At 39.7% G+C, this 25069-nt stretch overlaps 1 protein-coding gene across 1 annotated transcript in view; it reads left to right on the top strand.

Moving 5' to 3' along the window:
* LOC123514294 (proline-rich receptor-like protein kinase PERK9) overlaps positions 1–24318 on the top strand; it is a 102095-nt gene extending 77777 nt beyond the window's left edge. The window contains exons 9-18 of the mRNA XM_045272112.1: positions 7361–7391; positions 12085–12095; positions 14805–14843; positions 19707–19799; positions 20489–20640; positions 21068–21158; positions 21637–21801; positions 22040–22141; positions 22299–22401; positions 22667–24318. Of these exons, the coding sequence (XP_045128047.1) occupies positions 7361–7391; positions 12085–12095; positions 14805–14843; positions 19707–19799; positions 20489–20640; positions 21068–21158; positions 21637–21801; positions 22040–22141; positions 22299–22401; positions 22667–23382 (1503 nt within the window). The 3' untranslated portion in view covers positions 23383–24318. The remainder of the gene's footprint in view (positions 1–7360; positions 7392–12084; positions 12096–14804; positions 14844–19706; positions 19800–20488; positions 20641–21067; positions 21159–21636; positions 21802–22039; positions 22142–22298; positions 22402–22666) is intronic.
* Positions 24319–25069: the final 751 nt, after the last annotated feature.

The following is a 25069-nucleotide window of genomic DNA, read 5'->3' as shown; positions in this document are numbered from 1 at the left end:
TGCTAATATTTTAGACACAAGCTGGGGCATGTAGCTTATCTTCGAGAGGAAGAGGGGAGGGAGGGAAGGGAGATGGGAAATGAAGAGAGAGAGAGAGAGAGAGAGAGAGATTAGAAAATTTGTTGTTTTGTATTTGTGTGTGTGTGTGTGTGTGTGTGTGGAATAGAAATATCAGGTTTGTGGAGAGAAAAAAAAGAACTAGAAAGATGTCAAAGAAGGATCTATTCTTAATTAAAAGAAAAGAAGTGACACTGGATAGAAAGGGTCTCTCTTGACCTGATTTATAAATTGGGACAATGTTTCAGTCTTGGGGAACAAAAGAGGAAATTACTTACAAAAATGAGATGATAAAATATGATAATCAGGAAGTTTCTTTCAAACTATCAAATTCTAGGATAAGTTACTTGAAATATAATGTTCTATTAAGTGGGTTGAAGAGAATATGAATATTAAAGATTAGTTCTAGTTTTGGGATACAGATCATTTACTAAATTTCAATACATGATGTTGACAGTAAAAAGTGGTTGGACAATCAATTATACGCCTTCTTTCCCCAATATTCATACAGTGAACAGAATGTCCCTTCTATAGATGCATTCCTTGTTCTACATCATAGAAAAAGTGAACATGTTGATTGGACAAACCTTCTTTGAAATAAAACATGAGATGAAATCAAAAGTGAAAAGAACAGAGGAAAATCTGTCTTGGGAACCAAAACACAGATTCTCTTCATCTATCATGAATAAAACTGATGATCATGATGAAAGGGATATATCAAGAATTGGCTCTGAAAGAAAGAGTCTTGGGATGTTTAAATGATATTGATTTGAACTGAGAAAATTTTCCATTGAGTGAATAGTGAATGTTGTCTCTGATAGAAGAAAATTATTAAAATCTATCATTATGGTGAAGAAACATTTCTTAGACATGTGATCAATCATTTCATCATAGTAGAATGCATGTCTTAGGTGGAGAAAATGTAGTGTCCTTCAAGGCTCTGAAGATGATATCACAGAAAATCAAAAGATCATATATAACTCTAAAACATTAATAAAATCATCAGGTCTTCTAGTGAGAAGAAAATATGGGTTCTTGTTCAAGAGTGAGAAAATGAATCACATAGATGTTGGAATACATTACAGAGAGAAAGAGTGATGGAGGAAATAGTCTCATATCAAGAAGAAAATTCTTCTTTTCTTCTGAAAAAGTCAATCAAACTGTGTGTGTGTGTGTGTGCTGGTGTGAGAAGACAAGGAGATGAAACTGAGAGGAAAAAGGAGAAAAAAAAGATAAGAAGAAGAGAAGAGAAAAAAAAGAGAGAGATGGAACAGTATGATTGGGAAAGACAAACAGATGTAGTTATCTTTAGTGATTGGTGGACAAGGATGGTAAAGATTTAAGGAAGAAGATGAGTTGGAAAATATGGGGACAATGAATAAAGAAAGTCAGAAAAGAAATATGAGAGGGAGTGATGGGAATAGGAATAGAAAGTGAAATTAAAGAGACCAATGAGGAGAAAGACTTGGAGTAAGTGAAAAAACTTGTCAGGAGAAACACATTAACAAGATTTTTGGAAAATACAACATTCTTCAAAATATTGGTTGCATTACTATAGATGAAGGAATGATGAAGAAGATATTATGTACTTAATAAGAAGTTAGAATATGCAGATGTGTCTGGTCATATGAAGAAAAATGTGAAGAAGGTGGAAAGGTACAGAGGCTGGCAACAAGGATGGTACCAGGACTCAGGAGTTAGACTATGAGGAAAGACTGAGAAGCTGCTGACCACATTAGAAGAGAGAAGAACAAGAGGAGACATGATAACTATGTATAAATTGGTGAACAAGATTGACATACTGGAAGAGTTGATAAAGGTGACAAAGAATCATCTGAGGACATGAAAAAAACTAATAAAGGACATCTGTCTAAATGAGTGAGAAAATACAGTTTGATGTAGATTGATAAGTGGAATAAACTGAGCAGTGATGTCGTTGATGGGTGTGTCAATCAGATGAAAAGAGATATGACAGGAATGGACAAGGAGACAGGACACAGAGAGCTTAGCTGGGTGTAATACACAAATAGGTAAAACACACACACACACACACACACACACACACACACACACACACACAACACACACACACACACACACAAGAATATTTAAGGATATCTGATGATACTGTGAGTGATTGTGGTGAGTTGGGACTGTCTGTTGAAGATATGAAATATTAAATATTATGTCTGAGGAATGAAGAAGAAGAAAGAAACAAGAAAAGGATATAATTGATAAATGTAAAGACCAACCAAGGCTTTTTACAGACATGTGAACAACAACATCAAAAATAGAAAGTATTGAAAGTTTAGAAGTAAATGGAGTATACAGTGAAGATCCCAGGAAATGGCAGAGGCTATGAATGGATGCTTTCGGAAGGTATTCACAAAGGAGACTGCTTTTGACAAACCACTGGTAATGGAACAGAAAGGGATTATGAAGGAGTTTCAAGTAACTGTGGAGGAGATCAAGAACATGATGGGGAGTTTAGAAGTGAGAAAAGCTGTGGGACCTGATGGGGTATCAGGATGGATTTTAAGAGAATGCAGGGAGCAATTGGCAGAAAAAGTTTGTGAAGTAATTGATGCCTCATTAAGGGAAGGCGTAGTGCCCCAAGACTGGAAAAGAGCTAACATTGTCCCAATCTATAAATCAGGTAACAAGAGACCCATTGAACTATAGACCAGTGTCACTTACAAGTGTGGTAGCTAAGATGTGTGAGAGGGTGGTGAAGAATAGATGGACAGACTTCTTGGAGAAAAATGACATACTTTGTGAGTGTCAATTTGGTTTTAGGAAAAGGCGTTCATGCACGACAAACCTGATATGTTACTATTCGAGGGTGATAGATGTAATACAGGAAAGAGATGGTTGGGCTGATGGAATATATCTGGATTTAAAAGGCCTTTGATAAGGTACCACACAGAGACTGATCTGGAAACTTGAAATGGTAGGAGGAGTGCATGGCAGTTTACTAAAATGGATGGAAGACTTTTGGTAGGAAGAGAAATGAGAACAATAATTAAGGACAGACCATCAGAATGGGGATTGGTGGAGAGTGGAGTTCCACAGGGATCAGTGTTGGCACCAGTAATGTTCGCAGTCTACATAAATGACATGGTGGATGGGGTGTCCAGTTATGTGAGCCTATTTGCAGGCGATGCAAAATTGTTAAGAAAAGTGAGATGTGACAAAGATTGCGAACTACTCCAGGAAGACTTGGACAGAATATGGAAATGGAGCTGTACATGGCAAATGGAGTTCAACACGACAAAATGCAAGAAAATAGAGTTTGGCAAGAGTGAAAGAAGAATCAGGAGTATGTACAAGATAGGAAATGAAGACATAAAAACCAGTCATGAAGAAAAAGACCTTGGGGTGACAATTACCAATGACCTATCGCCAGAGAGACATATAAACAAAATAATTGGAGAAGTATTGAACTTATTGAGGAACATAAGAGTGGCGTTCGTATATCTAGATGAAGAAATGATGAAGAAAATAATTACTGCAATGATAAGACCGAGGCTTGAATATGCAACAATACAGTGGGCTCGAACTTAAAGAAACACATAAGGAAACTAGAGAAAGTACAGAGGGCTGCAACAAAATGGTGCCTGACTTAAGAGATTTGACTTATGAAGACAGACTGAAAAGAATGCAACTTCCAACCCTGGAAAACAGAAGAAAGGGAGACCTGATAGCAATATACAGAGTGATGATTGGCATGGAAAAAATGGATAGGGAAGATCTGTGGGACAACAGCAGAAAGGACTAAAGAAACTTACATATGAGCGAAATGTAATGTATTCCAACATAAACACACACAGTGATACACACATTTTAGAACTCACATAAATGGAGTGATACGATTACTTGAGGACAAGAACCCAGATATTGTGGGTCTTACTGAAACAAAACTGAGAGAGGAGAAGACCTGATGAAGGTTGGAGAAGGAAATATAACGTTTGGAAAAGAAATAGAGTAGGTAAGATGGGAGGAGGAGTGATGTTGCTGGTTAAAAAAGATATAAAGGTGGATCAAGTGAAAAAAGGTATGGGAAAGGCAGAAGTGCTAAAGATCAGAGCAGAAACTAATGAAGGAAAAAGAGGCACTACATAGTGGTGTACGTACCACCTAAGACAAATGCATGGTCAGTACAGGAATATGAAGAAATGATAAGTGATACAGGAACATGTCTGGAAGAAATGTTGGGTGGCTGTGAACGAACTATAATGATGGGAGATTTTAATTGTAAAGAGGTGTGTTGGGAGGACTGGTCAATGGAAGGATCAGAGACAACATGGGAAATACACTATTGACACTGGCAATGGAAAATGTGTTAACTCAGTGGGTCAAAGAAGATACTAGGTTTGGAGGAGAGGAGCATCGTCAAGACTGGACTTGGTCTTTAGTACAGAGCCAATGGTCATTGAGGAGATGAGGGTGGAGTGCCCTTTAGCAAGAGTGATCATGCAGTTTTGGAGTTCAAGGTGATAGACGAAGAGAAATCTAGAAGAAATGAAGAATATAAAGTGGGAAGATGGAATTATGCCAAGACAGATTTTGGAAACCTAAAGAAATTCTTTCAAGAGACAAATTGGATGAAATTCAAGAGTGCTAAGGAGCAAATGAAAAGTGGAAGGAATTTATAAAAATATACAAAGAAGGTGAGAAAAATTTGTACCAATAAGACAACATAGAAGTTGGAAAGCAGGACTGGTTTAACGATAGATGTGAAAAGGCTAGAACAAGAAAAGAGGATGCATGGAAGAGGTGGAGAAGGAAAAGACGGATTAAGCAGTGGGAAAGTTACAAAAGAGCAAGAAATGAATATGTGTTGATTAGAAGAGAAGAAAGAAAGAAACAAGAAAAGGATATAATTGATAAATGTAAAGACCAACCAAGGCTTTTTACAGACATGTGAACAACAACATCAAAAATAGAAAGTATTGAAAGTTTAGAAGTAAATGGGTATGCAGTGAAGATCCCAGGAAATGGCAGAGGCTATGAATGGATGCTTTCGGAAGGTATTCACAAAGGAGACTGCTTTTGACAAACCACTGGTAATGGAACAGAAAGGGATTATGAAGGAGTTTCAAGTAACTGTGGAGGAGATCAAGAACATGATGGGGAGTTTAGAAGTGAGAAAAGCTGTGGGACCTGATGGGGTATCAGGATGGATTTTAAGAGAATGCAGGGAGCAATTGGCAGAAAAAGTTTGTGAAGTAATTGATGCCTCATTAAGGGAAGGTGTAGTGCCCCAAGACTGGAAAAGAGCTAACATTGTCCCAATCTATAAATCAGGTAACAAGAGACCCATTGAACTATAGACCAGTGTCACTTACAAGTGTGGTAGCTAAGATGTGTGAGAGGGTGGTGAAGAATAGATGGACAGACTTCTTGGAGAAAAATGACATACTTTGTGAGTGTCAATTTGGTTTTAGAAAAGGCGTTCATGCGACAAACCTGATATGTTACTATTCGAGGGTGATAGATGTAATACAGGAAAGAGATGGTTGGGCTGATGGAATATATCTGGATTTAAAAAAGGCCTTTGATAAGGTACCACACAGAGACTGATCTGGAAACTTGAAATGGTAGGAGGAGTGCATGGCAGTTTACTAAAATGGATGGAAGACTTTTTGGTAGGAAGAGAAATGAGAACAATAATTAAGGACAGACCATCAGAATGGGGATTGGTGGAGAGTGGAGTTCCACAGGGATCAGTGTTGGCACCAGTAATGTTCGCAGTCTACATAAATGACATGGTGGATGGGGTGTCCAGTTATGTGAGCCTATTTGCAGGCGATGCAAAATTGTTAAGAAAAGTGAGATGTGACAAAGATTGCGAACTACTCCAGGAAGACTTGGACAGAATATGGAAATGGAGCTGTACATGGCAAATGGAGTTCAACACGACAAAATGCAAGAAAATAGAGTTTGGCAAGAGTGAAAGAAGAATCAGGAGTATGTACAAGATAGGAAATGAAGACATAAAACCAGTCATGAAGAAAAAGACCTTGGGGTGACAATTACCAATGACCTATCGCCAGAGAGACATATAAACAAAATAATTGGAGAAGTATTGAACTTATTGAGGAACATAAGAGTGGCGTTCGTATATCTAGATGAAGAAATGATGAAGAAAATAATTACTGCAATGATAAGACCGAGGCTTGAATATGCAACAATACAGTGGGCTCGAACTTAAAGAAACACATAAGGAAACTAGAGAAAGTACAGAGGGCTGCAACAAAATGGTGCCTGACTTAAGAGATTTGACTTATGAAGACAGACTGAAAAGAATGCAACTTCCAACCCTGGAAAACAGAAGAAAGGGAGACCTGATAGCAATATACAGAGTGATGATTGGCATGGAAAAAATGGATAGGGAAGATCTGTGTATGTGGAATGGAAGAATGTCGAGAGGGCATGGGAAAAAACTAAAATGGCCACTTATAGGAGAGATGTGAAAAATATAGCTTCCCTCATAGAAGGGTGGAAGCATGGAATAGTTTAGGCGTGGAAGTGGTCAGCAAGGAATATTCATGATTTTAAGAAAAAGCTGGACATTAATAGATATGGAGCGGGACAACACGAGCATAGCTCTTTTCCGTATGTTACAATTAGGTAAATACAATTAGGTAAATACACACACACACACACATATAGCTTCCCTCATAGAAGGGTGGAAGCATGGAATAGTTTAGATGTGGAAGTGGTCAACGCAAGGAATATTCATGATTTTAAGAAAAAGCTGGACATTAATAGATATGGAGACGGGACAACACGAGCATAGCTCTTTTCCCGTATGTTACAATTAGGTAAATACAATTAGGTAAATACACACCCACATAAGGAATTTGGAGAGGCTACAAAAAATAGCTACAAGAATGGTTCCAGAATTTGAAGGGATGACATATGAGGAGAGACTTAAGGCTATGGATCTACCAACCCTGAAACAAAGAAGGGAGAGAGGAGACCTGATACAAGTTTATAAATTGATCAACGGAATGGACCAAGTGGATGATGAGAAACTGATCCTGAGAGAAGAATATGACATCCGAAGCACAAGATCGCATAGTAAAAAACTGAGAAAAGGAAGATTTTGAGAGATATTAAAAAATATAGTTTCCCGCAGAGATGTATTGAGACGTGGAACAGTTTAGATGAAGAAGTAGTGTCTGCAACGAGTGTGCACACTTTTAAAGTAAGATTGGATAAGTCTAGATATGGAGACGGTACCACACGAGCATAAAGCCCAGGCCCTGTAAAACTGCAACTAGGTAAATACAACTAGGTAAATACACACACACACATCACACACAGTTGTGTCTCACGATAACGGACTTCACAGTAACGGATTTTGCTCAATAACAGACTGGTCAGACACTAAATAATTTTTGGGGTTCATCATGGAATTTTCTCTCTCTCTCTCTCTCTCTCTCTCTCTCTCTCTCTCTCTCTCTCTCTCTCTCTCTCTCTCTCTCTCTCTCTCTCTCTCTCTTAGGATCAGTAGCGGGGACAGAACCAGAAATAATGGGTTTAAACCTGAAAAATTCAGGTTTAGGAAAGAAACAGGAAGAAACTGGTTTTCAAACAGAGTGGTTGATGAGTGGAACGGTTTCAGTGGTCATGTAGTCAGGGCTGAGTCAATAGGGAGCTTTAAAAGAAGGTTAAATAAGTTCATGGATGGGGAAGATAGATGGAATTAGGTAGCTTAACCACACAGGGACTGCCTCGTATAAGCCTGGCGGCTTCTTCCAGCTTCCCTCTTTTCTTATCTCTCTCTCTCTCTCTCTCTCTCTCTCTCTCTCTCTCTCTCTCTCTCTCTCTCTCTCTCTCTCTCTCTCTCTCTCTCTCTCTCTCTCTCTCAAGTCTATAGTTCCTGAGTAGCATTGCAGATGAATATATATGTGACACAATAAACCAGACCAAAAAAAAAAAAAAGAAGCATGCTAGATACCATTGTAACTCATTTTATTCATCTACCATTTACAAAACTTGTAATTAGGTGGAGAATGGCAACTGCTTGCCTTTGGGGATCATTGGAGTAACACTCAAGGTGACTTGTGGTCCTAGGCTGGTAAAGACAACACAAACTTTAGCTATGAGATGGAGGGATGTTGGCTAGAGGCAGTAGAGGAGGGAAAGGATTTAGGAGTAGTGATAGACAGAACTATGAAATTTTCAAAGCAATGTTTAGAAGCAAGAAATAGGGCAAATAGGATCCTGGGTTTTATACGTAAATAGAAATGTTAGTTATAAAAGTAAGGAAGTGGTGCGTAGCTTATATAATTCCTATGTTAGGCCCCATTTAGAGTATTGCATACAGGCCTGGTCACCCCACTATAGGCAGGATATCAACATGTTAGAAGCAGTTCAGAGAAGAGCAACTAGGATGATACCAGCATTAAAGCGCCTGGAGTATAGAGATAGATTAAAGGAATTAAACATGTTTTCATTTGAGAGGAGATGTATAAGAGGGGATATGATAGAGTTATTTAAAATGTTTTCAGATACGAACTACATAGATGTGAGATCTTTCTTTACCTTAGAGGAGGGAAATAGGACTAGAAATCATGGCAGGAAGATTAGAAAGCAAGGCTGCAGGTTAGATATAAGAAAATATTTCTTTAGTCATAGAGTGGTAGACTTCTGGAATGCATTGCCAGAGACGGTTGTAAATAGCACTAGTTTGACAATGTTTAAAAACAGATTAGATAAGCACTTAAATTTATTAGATTTATGATTATGTATAGCATTGCATGATAGTTTTTATAAGAAATTTACTATAGTTAAATAAGACATGATCCCCATGTATGGGGACCACAAATTGTAGAGGATTTCGCTGCAGGACTTACCCCTGTTAATGGGCCAAATATTTAGAATTAGTATATAATGTATTGTGTACTTGTAAGTGTATCTTTAAGTACTGATGACGAGGTCGCTGTGCGACAGATACAGGATAACCTAGATGGGCCCTGGTGGCCCTTTGTTATCCTATTATTTATGTTATGTTATGTTATGTTATGTCTGCCAAAGTGAAATGCTGGTTATGCATTTCTGTTTGAATGTTGTTGGGCAAGCGAGGATAATGACACTGCCATACAGAGAGAGAGAGAGAGAGAGCATGGTCAGGCGGCTGTGTGTACGTCTGTACACTTTCACCACCATCGCTGGCACTGTGTTGATGAAACACTGCTCATTATGTCATTTACAAGAAGAAAAGCTAGTTCACTTCATACTAAATTACCCTCATTCAAAAGAAGAGAGAAATTAAATTGTAGACCTCCAAAGATGGTTAAATAAAGACAAAGTTAAGTGATTGGAGAGTTTTTGTTTATGTATGTTTGTCGTCTGCACATTTGTCAGCCGCTGTGCGTTCTCTCTCTCTCTCTCTCTCTCTCTCTCTCTCTCTCTCTCTCTCTCTCTCTCTCTCTCTCTCACTCTCACTCTCACTCTCTCTCTCTCTCTCTCTCTCTCTGTATGGCAGTGTCATTATCCTCGCTTGCCTAACAACATTCAAACAGAAATGCATAACTAGCATTTCGCTTAGGTAGACCCCAATTCCAACTTTCCCAGAATCACAGATCACCATGAGTATCACTCTGGTGACCCACACAGACAAGCAGTTGCCACTCTCCACATAATTTCAAGTTTTTGTAAATGGTAGACAAATAAAATGGTTACAATGGTATCTAGCACACATTTTTTGGCTCGTTTATCATGTCATATGTATATTCCTCCACGAGGCCACTCGGGAAGTATGGATTCACGAGGGAAAAAAGAAAGCTGCCATAACGGTCCCAAAAAAACTGGTTAGGTTTGTTCAGTCCATTATTGAGTGAAATCCGTTACTGTGAGGTCTGTTATTGCAAGGCACCACTGTACACAATGGGGCCAGATGGTGTATCAGGATGGGTGTTAAAAGAATGTAAAGAGCAACTATTGGATCCAATTTGGGAAATAATTACAAGTTCAATAAATGAAAGGAAAGTTCCACTGGAATGGAAGAGAGCTAACATAATACCGATATTTAAAGGAAGAAAGGCAACTGAGCCAGTTGTTCCTTGGAAGAGAAGCCTTGGAGCGTTACAGTCACAGACAAATGTAAGCAAACAACTGAACTACTTTTCATTGTTAAGCTAAGACAAAAAATATATATATACAAATATATTTACATCTACTTATCAAGATTCTATTGATTTGAGATTATAGCATCATTCCAATTAACAAGAAAATTGATTTTATTATAAAAGTGTTAATTAGAAATCATAGATTTTAATTTGACTAAAAATTGACGCTAGAGGATGGATGGATGGATGGATTTTAATTTAGATGCCGCAACAGCGAAGGTCATGTGGCGCCGCTACAATATTTTAATTAAAACGATATAGTTTATAAAAAACTAACTAAAAGCAATTAAAAACAATACAATTAAAAGTAACTAAAAATACTGAAAATACAATAAAACTAAATAAAACATTAAAAATACATATAATAAAATAAAATAAAATTCACAAATTCGGAAGAAGACCAGCTTCTTCCAAGTACTTAAAAACATCATGGCCAGGGGACAGGCATGCTGGTCCAAGGACTTTAGAGAGATAATAGACACCGCTATCTCTACCACGACACAGGTAGAGGTAGTGGTGTAGTAAGTCAGTAAAACTAGGGCACTCGACCAGCAGGTGCCGCATGATAAGCGGCACCAGGCAGTCATCACAGTAGGGTCGAGGGTCCCTGGTCAACAAATATCTTTGTGTAAGATACGCTAATACAATTTGTGTATGGAGGTCGCGAATATGGGTGAATTTCCAGTCATAGAGAACAGAAGTGGTGATCTCTCCCATTTTCGAGGTGGCAACCCCCGTTTGCCACCTCCTCTGCCATCTTGCAACAATCGCCAGACAAATACACTGGAATACATCTCGAAACGGGACAGGGGCAGGGGGTGTAGCGTGACTTGCTGCCTCTTTAGCAAGGTGATCTGCATGTTCATTCCCAGGAACACCAACATGACCAGAGACCCAGCAGAACACAACACGATATCTTCTTTTCATAAGCAGATGTAGCCACTCCAAAGCTGATAAAATCAATGGGTTAAGGGAAATAATAGAGGAGAGAGCAGTAAGAGTACTGCAAGAGTTACTAGAAATTATAAAAGAATAAACCAGGAGAGTGAAAATTATCTGTAAAGCAAGAACTATGGCAGACAGCTCCGCAGTAAAGACAGATACCACTGAAGGAAGGCTACCAGACCAGTAGAAGGAGGGAAAAACCACACTAAACCCAACACCTGCATTGGATTTGGAACCACCAGTAAAGATAGGGATGGCTTCAGAATGGGTAGAATAGTGTTCTAAAAACCGTGTGTGGGACAGAGCTGGCGGGAGATCCTTCGTGCCATCCATGGCTGGAGGGCATAACAAAACATTGGGAAGCTGCCAATAACCAATTTGAGGGAGTCGGAAAGAATAGACCGGAGTGGGAACGTCATGAGAGAGACGACTTGAAGACCAAAAGGTTTAGGGAGACTAGATCGAGTGGCATATGCTTGCAAACGCGAGTCCCGCAATATTGACACACAAGGGACAGAGTTAGGAAGACGGTGGGTGTGAAACCAACACTGGAGCAGCGAAGACTGCCGCCGGAGGTCGAGCGGCCAGAAACCAGCATCCACTAGTAGGCTAGGAATTGGAGATGTCCGAAATGCACCTGTAGCCAATCGGACCCCAGCATAATGCATGGAGTCAAGCACGCGTAGCCGTGCATCCGTTGCAGATGAGCAGATCTCAGAACCGTATTTCAGCTTGGGAAGTATAAGTGTACGGTGAAGAAGCAATAGATTGTCCCTGTCCGCGCCCCAAGAGGTGTGACTTAAAACCCGAAGAAGGGATAATGCCTTCCTGCAAGATGCCTCAAGAGAACGGAAATGGAGAACCCAGGTGAGACGGTTGTCAAACACAAGGCCAAGATATCGATTCACGTCCACACCGCCTCAGGGAGGCGGTGGCGTAGTGGATAAGGTGGTGAGCGTGGGATTGGGCAGACGTCCACGCGTAGGTTCGAATCTCACCACGTACAACCTTAAAACATTTTGCCATTTGTCGAGTTGTTTAAAGTTACCTACATGTCACCATGATACCTAGGTTCTAGGTGGTTATACTCAAGATGAGCTTGGGCGGTGATATGGGCCCTAATATGGGTACCACTATAAATAAAATTGCCTGCGCCACTAATGGGCGGAAGCTGAACAGCGCTTCCCATACACTCTTCAAGTGTGCCTACAGGCGCTATAGGCCTTACCATAAAAAAAAAAAAAAAAAAAAACATGAGAGGCGTCTATTGGCTAGGTATAAATCAGGATCTGGATAGACACCACGGTTGCGACAAAAATGCATGGCTATGGTCTTCGAGGTGGAGAAACGAAAACTATTTATGTTGGCCCAAAGGAACACCCTATTGATCGCCAGTTGGAGCTTGCGCTCAATCAGAGACATTCTAGCAGCCGAAAAAGAGATGCATAAGAGCTGTGAACGCCATCTGGGAGAGTATCTATAACACCATTTATGGTGAGTGCGAATAGTGTAACACTAAGAATATTTCCCTGTGGGACACCATCATTTAGAGCACTAGCCTCGGAGAGAACACTCCCCACTCAAACCCATAAAAGACTTTTGGATAAAAACTACTGAATAAAAAGAGGAAGGTGGCCATGGAGGCCAAAATCAAACAAGGAACGTAAAATACCATGGCACCAAGGTGTGTCGTAGGCCTTCTCCAGGTAAAAAAATACGGTTACTTGATGGCGGTGATTAGCAAAGGCCTCACAAATAGAAGACTCCAGGGATAAAAGAGCATCAGTAGTAGACCTCATCTTTCGGAAGCCATACTGTACCGATGAAAAGTAGTTCCTCCTCTTCAAGTACCACATGAGTCTTACATTAACCATCTTTTCCAACACTTTACAAATGCAGGATGTCAAAGATATAGGACGGTTGTTCGTAGCCTGGAGATTATCTTTCCCAGGCTTTGGAAATGGGAGAACCACTGCCACAGCCCAAGAAGATGGAAAATTGCCGGTATGCCAAATCATATTATAAAGATTTAATAAAAAGGTAGAAGCACTGTCAGACATATGGTGCAAGAAGGCATAAGGAATATCATCTGGACCAGAAGAGTCATGACACTGGGCCAAAGCTGTCCGCAACTCGGAGACAGAGAAGGGGACATTATAAGACTCCCATCCAGTTGAAGAAAAGTTGACCCCGAGAGATTCCATACTCTGGCGGTAACATGCACCTGGCACTGCAGGATCCTTCTGAGAAACACTGGCAAAGTGTTCAGCAAAGAGGTCGGCGACAGTCTTAGGATCTGCCACTGTTTGCCCAGCAGACAACAATACTGACGTTAGAGGAAAACGTACGTTTCATCTGACTCAAGATGACGAAAAGCCACCTCCAGCCCCAGCCGTAAGAAACACAATTTCCTGCCTTTCAAAAGATAAGCTTGAGCTTATAAGAAAGTGTGAGGCAGGTATAGCTCACAGCATTGTTGCAGTGCAAATGGGTGTCCCTAGATCAACAGTATCAACAATTTGGAAGAACAGGGACAAATACCGCGAGACGACTGCAAATGTTTTTATTTCCAAAAATGTACTGTACACCACCCTAATGTCTTTAGTAAAAAAAAGTTAGATATAAATGAATCCTTTAATATTACTGATTTAGTCTAAATTAGTGTTTTTTAGAGTTATAGTGATGTTTTGAGGGGGTCTAGGCTGGAGGTTGGTTCCTATCACCCCTAATTTTTAAGTATCTTATGGGAAAAATTGCTTCACGATTCGAATAAATGCTGATTCGACCAATGAAAAACCACCCTCACCCGGTCGAATTGCGAGGATCCCCTGTATATATATATATATATATATATATATATATATATATATATATATATATATATATATATATATATATATAAAATGGGAGGATGGATAGCCTGGATTGGAATGTGTGGGACCCTTGTAATGCCTGAAGGGGGTGGATGGGTGGGACAGACGCATGTGGCAGCAGGAGGAAAGATTGTTATTTGACTAATTATTTTCTTAATAATCCTATGATATCATTATCTTCACAACTTGACTTGCTCATTGAAAAACAATGGTGTTTTTACATAAAGAAAACCCTCCAAATGTAAGCCCATGCAGGACTCCTAGAATGCTAGAACTATCGATCATTCCAAGTTTTTTTTTTTTTTTTTTTTTTATGTAAGAGGGAAAATTGGTCAAATAAAGAAAAAATTAATTGATGAAAATAATACCCACTTATTGCCATTCCTCTTGCAGGTCAAATGGTCACCCAAGAGAAAGGGACAAATGTCATGGTTTAGTTGTATACACCCAACTTCTTTCTGATCTTTTTAAGATTTCTTTCTGGGCAGAAAAAAAACTTAGTAGTTTTCAATGCCTCAAAAACTCTATTCCTCCATATATCAACTCGACACAACCTTCCAGACAACTATCCCCTCTTCTTCAGTGACACTCAGCTGTCTCCCTCTTCTACACTGAATATCCTCGGTCTGTCCTTTATTCATAATCTTAACTGGAAACTTCACATCTCATCTGTTGCGAAAACAGCTTCTATGAAGTTAGGTATTCTACGGCATCTCTGCCAGTTTTTCTCGCCCCTGCAACTGCTTAGTCTGTACAAGGGCCTTATCTGCCCTTGTATGAGTATGAGAAGGTAGCAGACACCTACGGAAACATTAACTTACTCCCAGTGAGATCTAATAGCACTAGTTCAGGGGTTGCTGTGAACCTTCCATTAAAGCTAGTTGTGATCTCACTGAACGTTTCCCTTTGTGTCTCACAACTCAAGAGGGCAGTCACAGCCTACCCTCTAAAGACAACTCTCCTTCTTCACACAAAACTACATGCACTTACCACACATACACCCTTCACTTGAAAATCAAAATTCAACTTTTTATACATTAACTTCTGCAACATTCACATTCTAAGATCTAATTTTCAATCTGTAGAACACCACCTCTCCTCTACTAATTCTCATCTTCTTTTCCTCACCGAAACACAGCTGTCTGAGGCAACTGACAGTAGCCCCTTCTCTGTTCCCTCCTACTTTCTCTATTCTCATTTTCATTCCAAAGTTGGATGTTACGTCTATGTACACAACGACTTAACTTGCTCTCGTGGCCACGCTCTTGAGTCTTCCGAGTTTTCCACCATCTGGCTTCGACTTAATAGTCACTCTCAAACTAAATTCATCTGTGCTGTTTATCTCTAACTCTTCTGACTATAGTAAATTCTTCGACTATTTAACTTCCAAAGTGGAGCACATTCTGTCTCTCTACCCTTCCACTGAGATTTCCATTCTTGGAGATTTCAATGTTCATCACCAGCTTTGGCTTTCCTCTCCCTTCACTGACCATCCTGGTGAACTAGCCTTCAACTTTGCTATCCTCCATGACCTCGAGCAACTGGTGCAACACCCTACTCGTATTCCTGACTGTCTTGGAGACACGCCCAACATTCTTGATCTCTTCCTCACCTCTAACCCTTCTGCTTATGCTGTTACCCTTTCATCTCCGTTTGGCTCTTCCGATCACAATCTCATTTCTATATCTTGTCCTATTTCTCCAATCCCTCCACAGGATCCCCCAAAACAAAGGTGCCTCTGGCATTTTGCCTCTGCCAGTTGGGGGAACCTGAGGAGGTATTATGCAGATTTTCCCTGGAATGATTACTGCTTCCATGTCAGAGACCCATCTCTTTGTGCTGAACGCATAACAGAGGTGATAGTGTCTAGCATGGAGGAGTACATCCCTCATTCTTTATTTCAACCTAAACCTTCTTTAACTCTTAAAGTAAGGGGTTGATTTACTTTCCGTCTGTTACAACGTTGTGGGCAAAATCACACCTGTCAAAAATGCTAAAAATATTTTTTTTCTTATAAAAACATATTTCTTTGTGTTATTCTGAGTACAACATGTTATGACCTCTGAGAGCAAAGTTATTGCACATCAAAAAATTCATGGCAGAACCCGCCGCTAAGAAATACCCCCCAAGCTCCGTTAACACTGCGCTCTCTCTCTCTCTCTCTCTCTCTCTCTCTCTCTCTCTCTCTCTCTCTCTCTCTCTCTCTCTCTCTCTCTCTCTCTCTCTCTCTCTCTCTCTCTCTCTCTCTCTCTCTCTCTCTCTCTCTCTCCTTTTGGGCATTTGAATTTGATGTAAAAGTAGGAACTTTTGCACTTTCATGTCAAGAAAATGCGAACTCAGATATATGAAATGATGTGCAAAACAGGAAAAGAAAAAGAAACCACATATTACAAGTATTGTGGATTTCTATAATAATTGGAATGTGGCAACTCTTATTAGCAATGGAATTCATGTGACTTGGCCAACAAAGCACAGTTTTGTAGAGGCAACCAGGGTTGACACACACCACCGCATTGCTCGAGGGGAATAGGCTACGTGAGGAGGTTTATGAACGTCGCTGTGAGGGTTGGTCTCTGTCCCCAGATCACTCTTAGAATCACTACTGGAGTCTTCACTTTCTTCTGTCTCAATAAAAAAAATCACTGTCTTCATTTTCATCACTCCTCAATGTCATTACTGAGTAACACTGACATAACATCACTCGGAGTACCGTTTCCTCCCTCCCGGTCACAGGGCTTGCCAGATGTTGCCTCGAAATGGGAAAAGATGACCTATTGTGAGGGAACATATGTCTCAAGGTTCAAGCAGGCGAGTGAAAGAAGATGCCAGATACCTCCACTTGCCCTAGGACCAATAGTGAGGGGAAGAGATTCAAACGTTTAGCGCGGAAAAATCATGATTACATGTATGATCCCCGCCTCTCCGCACGCAACGCTACAATCATACATATACGATCACTGTACTTTAAGGGTTAACTCAGCCTGTTCTTGTGCTATACAAGATAGAGAGGTTGCCCACAAAAGATACTTGATTCTTCCATCTCCTGAATCTCATGCATTTTATATCTCTGCCCGAAATCATGCCAAGTCTGTTCTTCAACTTGCCAAACACTCCTTCATAAGTAGAAAATGTCAAAATCTTTCAAACTCAAACTCCCCTCAAGACTTCTGGCATCTAGCCATAAACATCTTAAGCAACTTCACTTCTTCACCTTTCCCTCCTTTATTTCATCCCGATGGCACCGCTGCCATCTCTTCTATCTCTAAAGCTGAACTCTTCTCTCAAACCTTTGCTCACAACTCCACCTTGGACGATTCTGGGCTTGTCCCCGCCCTCTCCTCCTCCCTCTGACTAGTTCATGTCTGCAATTAAAATTCTTTGTAATGATGTTTTCCATGCCCTCGCTGGCCTAAACCCTCGGAAGGCTTATGGTCCTGATGGGGCACCTCCTATTGTTCTCAAAAACTGTGCTTCCGTGCTTGCACCTTGCCTGGCCAAACTCTTCCAACTTTGCCTATCTACTCCTACCTTTCCTTCCTGCTGGAAGTTTGCCTACATTCAGCCTGTTCCTAAAAATGGTGACCGTTCTAACCCCTCAAACTACCGTCCTATGGCTTTAATCTCTTGCTTGTTTAAAGTTTTTAATCCATCCTGAATAGGAAAATTCTCAAACATCTGTCACTTTACAATCTTCTGTCTGATTGCCAGTATGGCTTCCATCAAGGTCGCTCTACTGGTGATCTTCTGGCTTTCCTTACTGAGTCTTGATCATCCTCTTTTAGAGATTTCGGTGAAACTTTTGCAGTTGCGTGAGACATATTGAAAGCTTTTGATAGAGTCTGGCACAAAGCTTTGATTTCAAAACTACCCTTCTATGGCTTCTATCCTTCTCTCAGCAACTTTATCTCGTGTTTCCTTTCTGACCGCTCTATTGCTGCTGTGGTAGACAGCCACTGTTCTCCTAAATCTATCAATAGTGGTGTTCCTCAGGGTTCTGTCCTGTCACCCACTCTCTTTCTATTATTCATTAATGACCTTCTTAACCAAACTTCTTGCCCTATCCACTCCTACGCTGATGATACCACCCTACATCTTTCCACGTCCTTTCAAAGACGACCAACCCTTCAGGAAGTCAACAGATCACACAGGGAGGCCATAGAATGCCTGACTTCCGATCTTTCTAAGATTTCCGATTGGGGCAGAGAAAATCTAGTAGTTTTCAATGCCTCAAAAACTCAATTTCTCCATCTATCAACTCGACACAACCTTCCAGACAACTATCCCCTCTTCTTCAATGACACTCAACTGTCTCCCTCTTCCACAATAAATATCCTCGGTCTGTCCTTTGTCTCTTGCTAAAGCTTCTATGAAGTTAGGTGTTCTGAGGCGTCTCCGCCAGTTTTTCTCGCCCCTCCAACTGCTTACTCTGTATAAAGGCCTTATCCGTCCCTGTGTGGAGTACTCTTCGCATGTTTGGGGGGTTTCCAGTCACACAGTTTTACTAGATAAGGTGGAATCAAAAGCTCTTCGTCTCATCAATTCCCCTCCTCTGACTAACTGTTTTCAGCCTCTTTTTCACCGCCGGAATGTTGCATCTCTTTCTATCTTTTATCACTATTTTCATGTTAACTGTTCTACTGATCTTGCTAACTGCATGCCTCCCCTCCTCCTGCAGCCTCGCTGCACAAGGCTTTCTTCTTCCTCTCATCCTTATTCTGTCCAATTCTCTCACGCAAGAGTTAACCAGTACTCTCAATCATTCATCCCTTTCACTGGCAAACTCTGGAACTCCCTCCCTGCATCTGTATTTCCGAATTCCTACGACTTGTCTTCTTTTAAGAGGGAGGTATCGAGGCATTTGCTCCCCAACTTTGGCTGATGCTTTTACGCTTTTTAGAGAGCCAGCACTCAAGTGGGCCTTTTCTTTTAATCTTTCTTTTTTTTTTCCCTTGGCTGGCCTTCTTCCCCCAAAAAAAAAAAAAAAACGTTTGGGGGGTTCCACTCACACAGTTCTATTAGATAGGGTGGAATCAAAACCTTTTTGTATCATCAACTCCCTTCCGCTGACTGACTGTTTTCAACCTCTTTCTCCCTGCCAAAATGTTGCATCTATTTCTATCTTTTATCACTATTTTCATCCTAACTGCTCTACTGATCTTGCTAAATGCTTGCCTCCCCTCCTGCAGCCTCACTGCACAAGGCCTTCTTCTTCCTCTCATCCCTATTCTATTTAAGTCTCTAATACAAGAGTTAGCCAGTATTCTCAATCATTCATACCTTTCTCTAGTAAACTCTGGAACTCCCTGCCTGCTTCTGTATTTCCATCTTCCTACGACTTGACTTCTTTTAAGAGGGAGGTATCAAGACTTATATATGTCTTTTGGATAATTCTCAATTTCTTTAAGGGAACTAGCAATTCAGTGGGCCTTTTTTTTTTTTTTTTTTTTTTTTTTATTTATTTATTTTTTTTTTTTTTGCCTTGGCCAGTTTCCCCTTCTGCATTAAAAAAAAAAATAGTAGTATTATAAAAATAGTCCTTGTCATTTATTTTTGTGTATATATACAGTCACATTTAGATGTTATGGTTCTATCATGCTCTAAGGAGGTAAACAGTTAAAAGTATTCACTATTTTTTTCTTTCTTTTTTTTTTTCCATAAATTTTGGCTGTGGCTCATCTGATGTGGGCAGGTGTATGGTTACTCCACTGACCATGAATCATACCCCTGCCTTGTTTACCAGTTCATGCCACATGGCTCTCTGGAAGACAGGCTTCAGTGTCGGGTGAGATGAACACGTATTTCTTGTTATATTTTACTTTGTTTTTAGATATGTATTTTGAAATGAATGTGTACTTAGACTAGATACTTCATTATACAACACCTGTATTTATGTGATGACTTTCCTTATAAAAGTAGGAAAGAATTTACTTCATCGTAAAGAAAACCAAGAAGTAGTGAATATAATAAATAGTATTAGACATTATATTAATTCATCTTTGATCATATTCACCTGTTTCATTACTTCCCTAAGCTTTCCTTACTTTAGTATGTAGATATTTCAGAAGTTTTCTCAATATTCATACTTTAGAACTTCCTCAGTGTGTGCTGATGAGGTTCCAGGCTTCTTGTGAGTTATCTTATAGAAGTTTTTGAGTGCATAACAAGTAAAATCTAGTAAAAGTTCTAAAATCTAATCATGTTTTCCTATCATTGCTTAATTTCATGTTTTGGAAGAGCCTTTTGATAGAATTTATATATGGAACTCTGTCACTTTCCTTAATATCTTGAGTATATGGCAGTGAATTAGAGTTCTTAATGCAAAATATTAGAGAATGGGTTAGTGAGCTTTTACTTTTCCACACTTTCATTTACAATATATATTTGATTAGATAGTTGTAGTGTGACATTGAAATCTCTGAAATTCTTATTGCACTGTTAGTGTAATATAAGTTAAACCTATAAAATTTACAGAGAATAGAAGCTTTTGGTGAGAGCTCTACCCAGCGAGGCCCTGATGTGCTAGGGTGGAGGCAGCGTTTCAGAGTGGCATTGGGCACTGCTGGGGCCCTTCAGTTTCTTCATACAGTTAAAGAGAAACCATTGATCCATGGTGATGTCAAGAGGCAAGCCATGACCCAGAGTATAGTTCCTTCATATTAACACAGAACTTATTGTACTATCCTAAGTCTCTCTCTTATTGTGAGCATGAAAGGTGATTGACCAGAAACCATAGGACAAGACTAATTTCTTACTGAATTGCAGATCTTGCATATAAGGGAAATTTTATGAATTCTAGTTAACATTGAGGTGGTACCTAGTATCTAATTAGACAACACTCTTTGTCCACCACTCATAACAATCAGAGAGAGAGAGAGAGAGAGAGAGAGAGAGAGAGAGAGAGAGAGAGAGAGAGAGAGACTTTGATAAGATCAAGTTTACTACTATTAAACTTTTAAAGGATTGTTTTTATTAATTTATTTTTATTTAATCTTTTTTAAGTTTATTCTAATGTCATTTCTTGATTTTATTTTCTGATTTATTAATTTCCAGTGCAAACATTTTGCTAGACCAGAATTATGAGCCCAAACTAGGAGACTTTGGGTTAGCAAGGGAAGGCAAGAGTCGGTCCACCAGCCTTCAGGTTTGTTTTCCTGCTCTGATGTTAGTCTATCACATTAGGGCAGTCTGATAGCAAAGTCTTATATTGTCCTACACTTCTATCTGCTACTAAATACATCTTTTACACTTCTGAAATATTACAGTATACTGTTTTTGATACCTTAAATTTTACTTGCCAAAATACATTACGTATGTATCCTCAACACATGAAATCTACCATCTTGATCCCTATTTCCTTTATTTACACATTTTCATAGTATTTACTTGCTTTCTTGGTTATAATTTTTATGCTTTATGATACATTTTAGCAATCAACAAGAATTCATATATTGATCTTAAAATCTTATTTGGATTATCTCATATATGTAGTGTTTAATCTGATCTTTAACCTTTATTTTAATGTGGAAAGAAAAATTAATACAGTAGGTTGCTTAATTAAAATTTGAGTGTTTACTATAACAGACATCATAACATGGATATCCTTCTTTCTATTGGTGTAGGTGTCACGAGTCCATGGCACCAAACCTTACCTGCCGGTGGACTATCTTCGTAGCAAGAAGCTCTCTGTGAAGGTGGATACATACAGTTTTGGTATTGTGCTTTATGAGCTGTGCACTGGACTGAGAGGATATGATGACAAGAGAAAAGAAGGGCAAAAGTTCCTGGTGAGTTTGTTGGGCATGATGACAGCCACTTTTCTGTCATTCATTATTTTCTCATTTTTATTTTGCTTGATTTGGATATTATTGAGTTTAACAGAAGCTCAATGATAAATTGAGATCAGCATGAGCCATTATTGGACCAAAGTATTAGATATTCCTATATTATTACTTTCTTGAAACATTTTATGTAACTATTGCTGTGATAAAGAAGATGATGGAGTACTATGTATTCATAATGTAGTGGGAGCTGGTGGAGGAGAGTGACCAGGAAACAATGCGGGACAAGAAGCCTGTTGGAACTCAGGAGCCAGAAGTGTTTCCCTTTCTTCTGCAGCTGGGCAAGGTAGGTTGTGCCCATGTATTGTCAGGAAGTGTAATTTGGCAATACAATCCAGGGTTACATTTCATATTACATTGAAATCTAATTGTAGGTTAATGTGGGACTGACTGAATTTTTTTAATGTAATACTAAATCCACAATCACATTATTTTATGCGCAGAAATGTGCACAGCAGCGGGCATCCCAGCGTCCAGACATGACTGATGTATTCAAGGAGCTTGAGAGCTTCAAGATGGTGATGGAGGAGCGAGCCAGAGCTAGAAGTAAGGAAAATTTTTGAATATCAAAAGTTGTTTGTCAGCCTATCATACTTTTTAGCCAAATTTGTTAAATGATTTAATGTCTTCAGAATGATTACAAGTGTTTCTTTTTATTTAGATCATAATCCTATAACTTATTTTGCATTTGATGTGTATTTTCCAAGTATATTTTACATCTTCATCTGAAAAGTGTTTTTATCTTTGAGAAATCTGAATAGTGTTTTTATCTTTGAGAAATCTGACATTACTAACTGCTTGCTTTCTCCAGGAATTTCCATGGGTGAGAGCAGCTCAGGATGCTCAACACCCCATCTCCTGCAAGTGCGATATGACACAGCTGGCTCACTCCATTCTCCACCCACAAATCCTTCCTTTCCCTATTACTTCCATCACCCATCCTCACCTTCTGCTGTCTCCACTTTACCTCCTTCTCCATCTCCTGGCATTCCCCGTTCACCAGTTCCCCCCGGCTCACCTCATTATTTCCCACATTCTCCCTTAGTGCATCCCAACTATCCTGGCATGGTAATGAATGGACAAGTTGCTTACCACCCTCGGGCATTCCCTCCCGGCAGCCAGCCTGTATGGGTACAAGGCCCTGCAGACATGATATGTGGTGTGACACCTGGTGTCCAAAAGTATTATATTCCTCACAACCTATCTCCTGGAACAGGAATTCCCCTTGAGCAACAGGATCCTCCTAGCTATAGTGAAACCATGTCCCAACCACCTCCTGCAGGAGCTGCTGCTTTGCCCATTATCCCTCAGCTGTCAAGCCTCAATATGAACTCCAACTCTGAGTCTGAATACACTAGCATGACCAATTCCAAATCCAGTGTTGAAGGACATACAACACAGTCTGTCATGCCAGCAGCTCTGCCCCAGCATGATCAGACGCCTGCACCAGCTGCAGAAGGTGGTGCAGATGGACCTTACCTGCCCCTCCTCACTATGCTCAATAATACAAGCAGTAATTGTAGTTGATAGGTTTCTCTAAAGAACCCTACTTCCCCCAAGAAGACACTTGACTTTGCCTTTCTTAGAAGTGTCATAAATCAACACCTATTGTAGTGCAATAATGTAGAGTCTGAGCTAGGGTAAAGCAGGAGACATGAGTCACTAGATGGAAAATGAGGGAGATTATAAGAATTAACGAGGGGTAAAAGACAACTTATAGATATCTAGACATATAGATAAATTTTATTGAGTGTGGTAGATAAGCATCTGTATTCAATTACTTACTCTCTTTTAGCTAAACTTAAGTAAAGGAAAACATAATCATGATTTTAGCCTAACTTTATGATTATGAAAATGGAAACTTACTTGATAGTGAAAATAATTATGTGCCAAGGCTAGTCAGTAAGTGTTTGTGTATTGTAGTGCATAACATCTCTCTAAATTTAGAAGTCACAGATCTGTCGTAAATAAGAGCTGTGATAGATGTTCAGTCTACCCTGTCATTAATTTGGTTTAGGTGTATTACTAATCATAAGTGGATACAAAGAGAGAAAGAGGGGAGGGAAAGGGATAGAATAGTGAAAGGATAGCTGTCAAACACTAAGAAAAAACTGCCATGCTGAAACTAATTTTGGATTATTTGATGAGATTGATTTTGAGCTCTGATGGAAACCTCAAGACAGATTGTATCAAGGAGAGTGTAGATGATCATTAGTGGTCCAAGCAGTTTGTCATTCTGTATCCTTTTTGACACTGCCACTTTTCTCTTCATTGAGAACAAATTTATAGATCAAATTCATGAAACTGTGTGCATACTTATATATGCCTATTATTAAAAGGTAGAGAAGAGTATGTAGGATCCTTGAGTCTGTCACATTAGAAGGGCAAAAAGAAAAAAAATGGGTATGTAAAGAAGAGGATAGCAGCTCTCACTGAGGTATGGAATTAAAGTTGGATATTTTATTTGTATTTTATGTTTTAGTCTTCTTTTTTTATGTAAGAGGGAGAACTGCCAAGGGCAAAAAACTATATCAGAAAAAAAAGCCCACTGGAATTGCAGTCTCCCTAAAAGATTAGAAAGAATTAGTCAAAAGAGTGGGACAAATGCCTTTTTTTTTATACCATGTGGGCTTTTCATGGAAATTTCTGGACTAAAGTGGATACTTTTTGGGGTACCTCCTATCTCAAAGCCTACCTGCTAGGAAACCGTTGCCCTGAGTGAGGAAGCCCAACCTACACTTGGACCGTGGACAGGATTCAAACCCGTGCACTTGGAGACCCCTCGGACCCCAAAGCACGCATGGTTCCACTGTACCACGTCGGCCCCTCTCTCTTAAAAGAAGTTAAGTCGTAGGAAGATGGAAATACAGAAGCAGGTAGGGAGTTCCAGAGTTTACCAGTGAAAGATATGAATGATTGAGACTACTGGTTAACTCTTTTATTAGAGGGTTGGACAGAATAGGGATGAGAGGAAGAAGAAAGCTTTGTGCACCGAGGCCGCAGGAGGGGAGGCATGCAGTTAGCAAGATCAGTAGAACAGTTAACATGAAAATAGCGATAAAAGATAGAAAGAGATGCAACCTTTCGGCGGTGAGAAAGAGGCTGAAGACAGTCAGTCAGAGGAGGGGAGTTGTTGAGATAAAAATCTTTTGATTCCACCCTATATATAAAGCTGTATGAGTGGAACCCCTCCCAAACATGTGAAGAGTTCTCC

This window comes from Portunus trituberculatus, chromosome 37 (genome assembly GCF_017591435.1).
Source record: "Portunus trituberculatus isolate SZX2019 chromosome 37, ASM1759143v1, whole genome shotgun sequence".
Taxonomy (NCBI): Eukaryota; Metazoa; Arthropoda; class Malacostraca; order Decapoda; family Portunidae; genus Portunus; species Portunus trituberculatus.
This window is presented reverse-complemented; position numbering and strand designations above follow the sequence as displayed.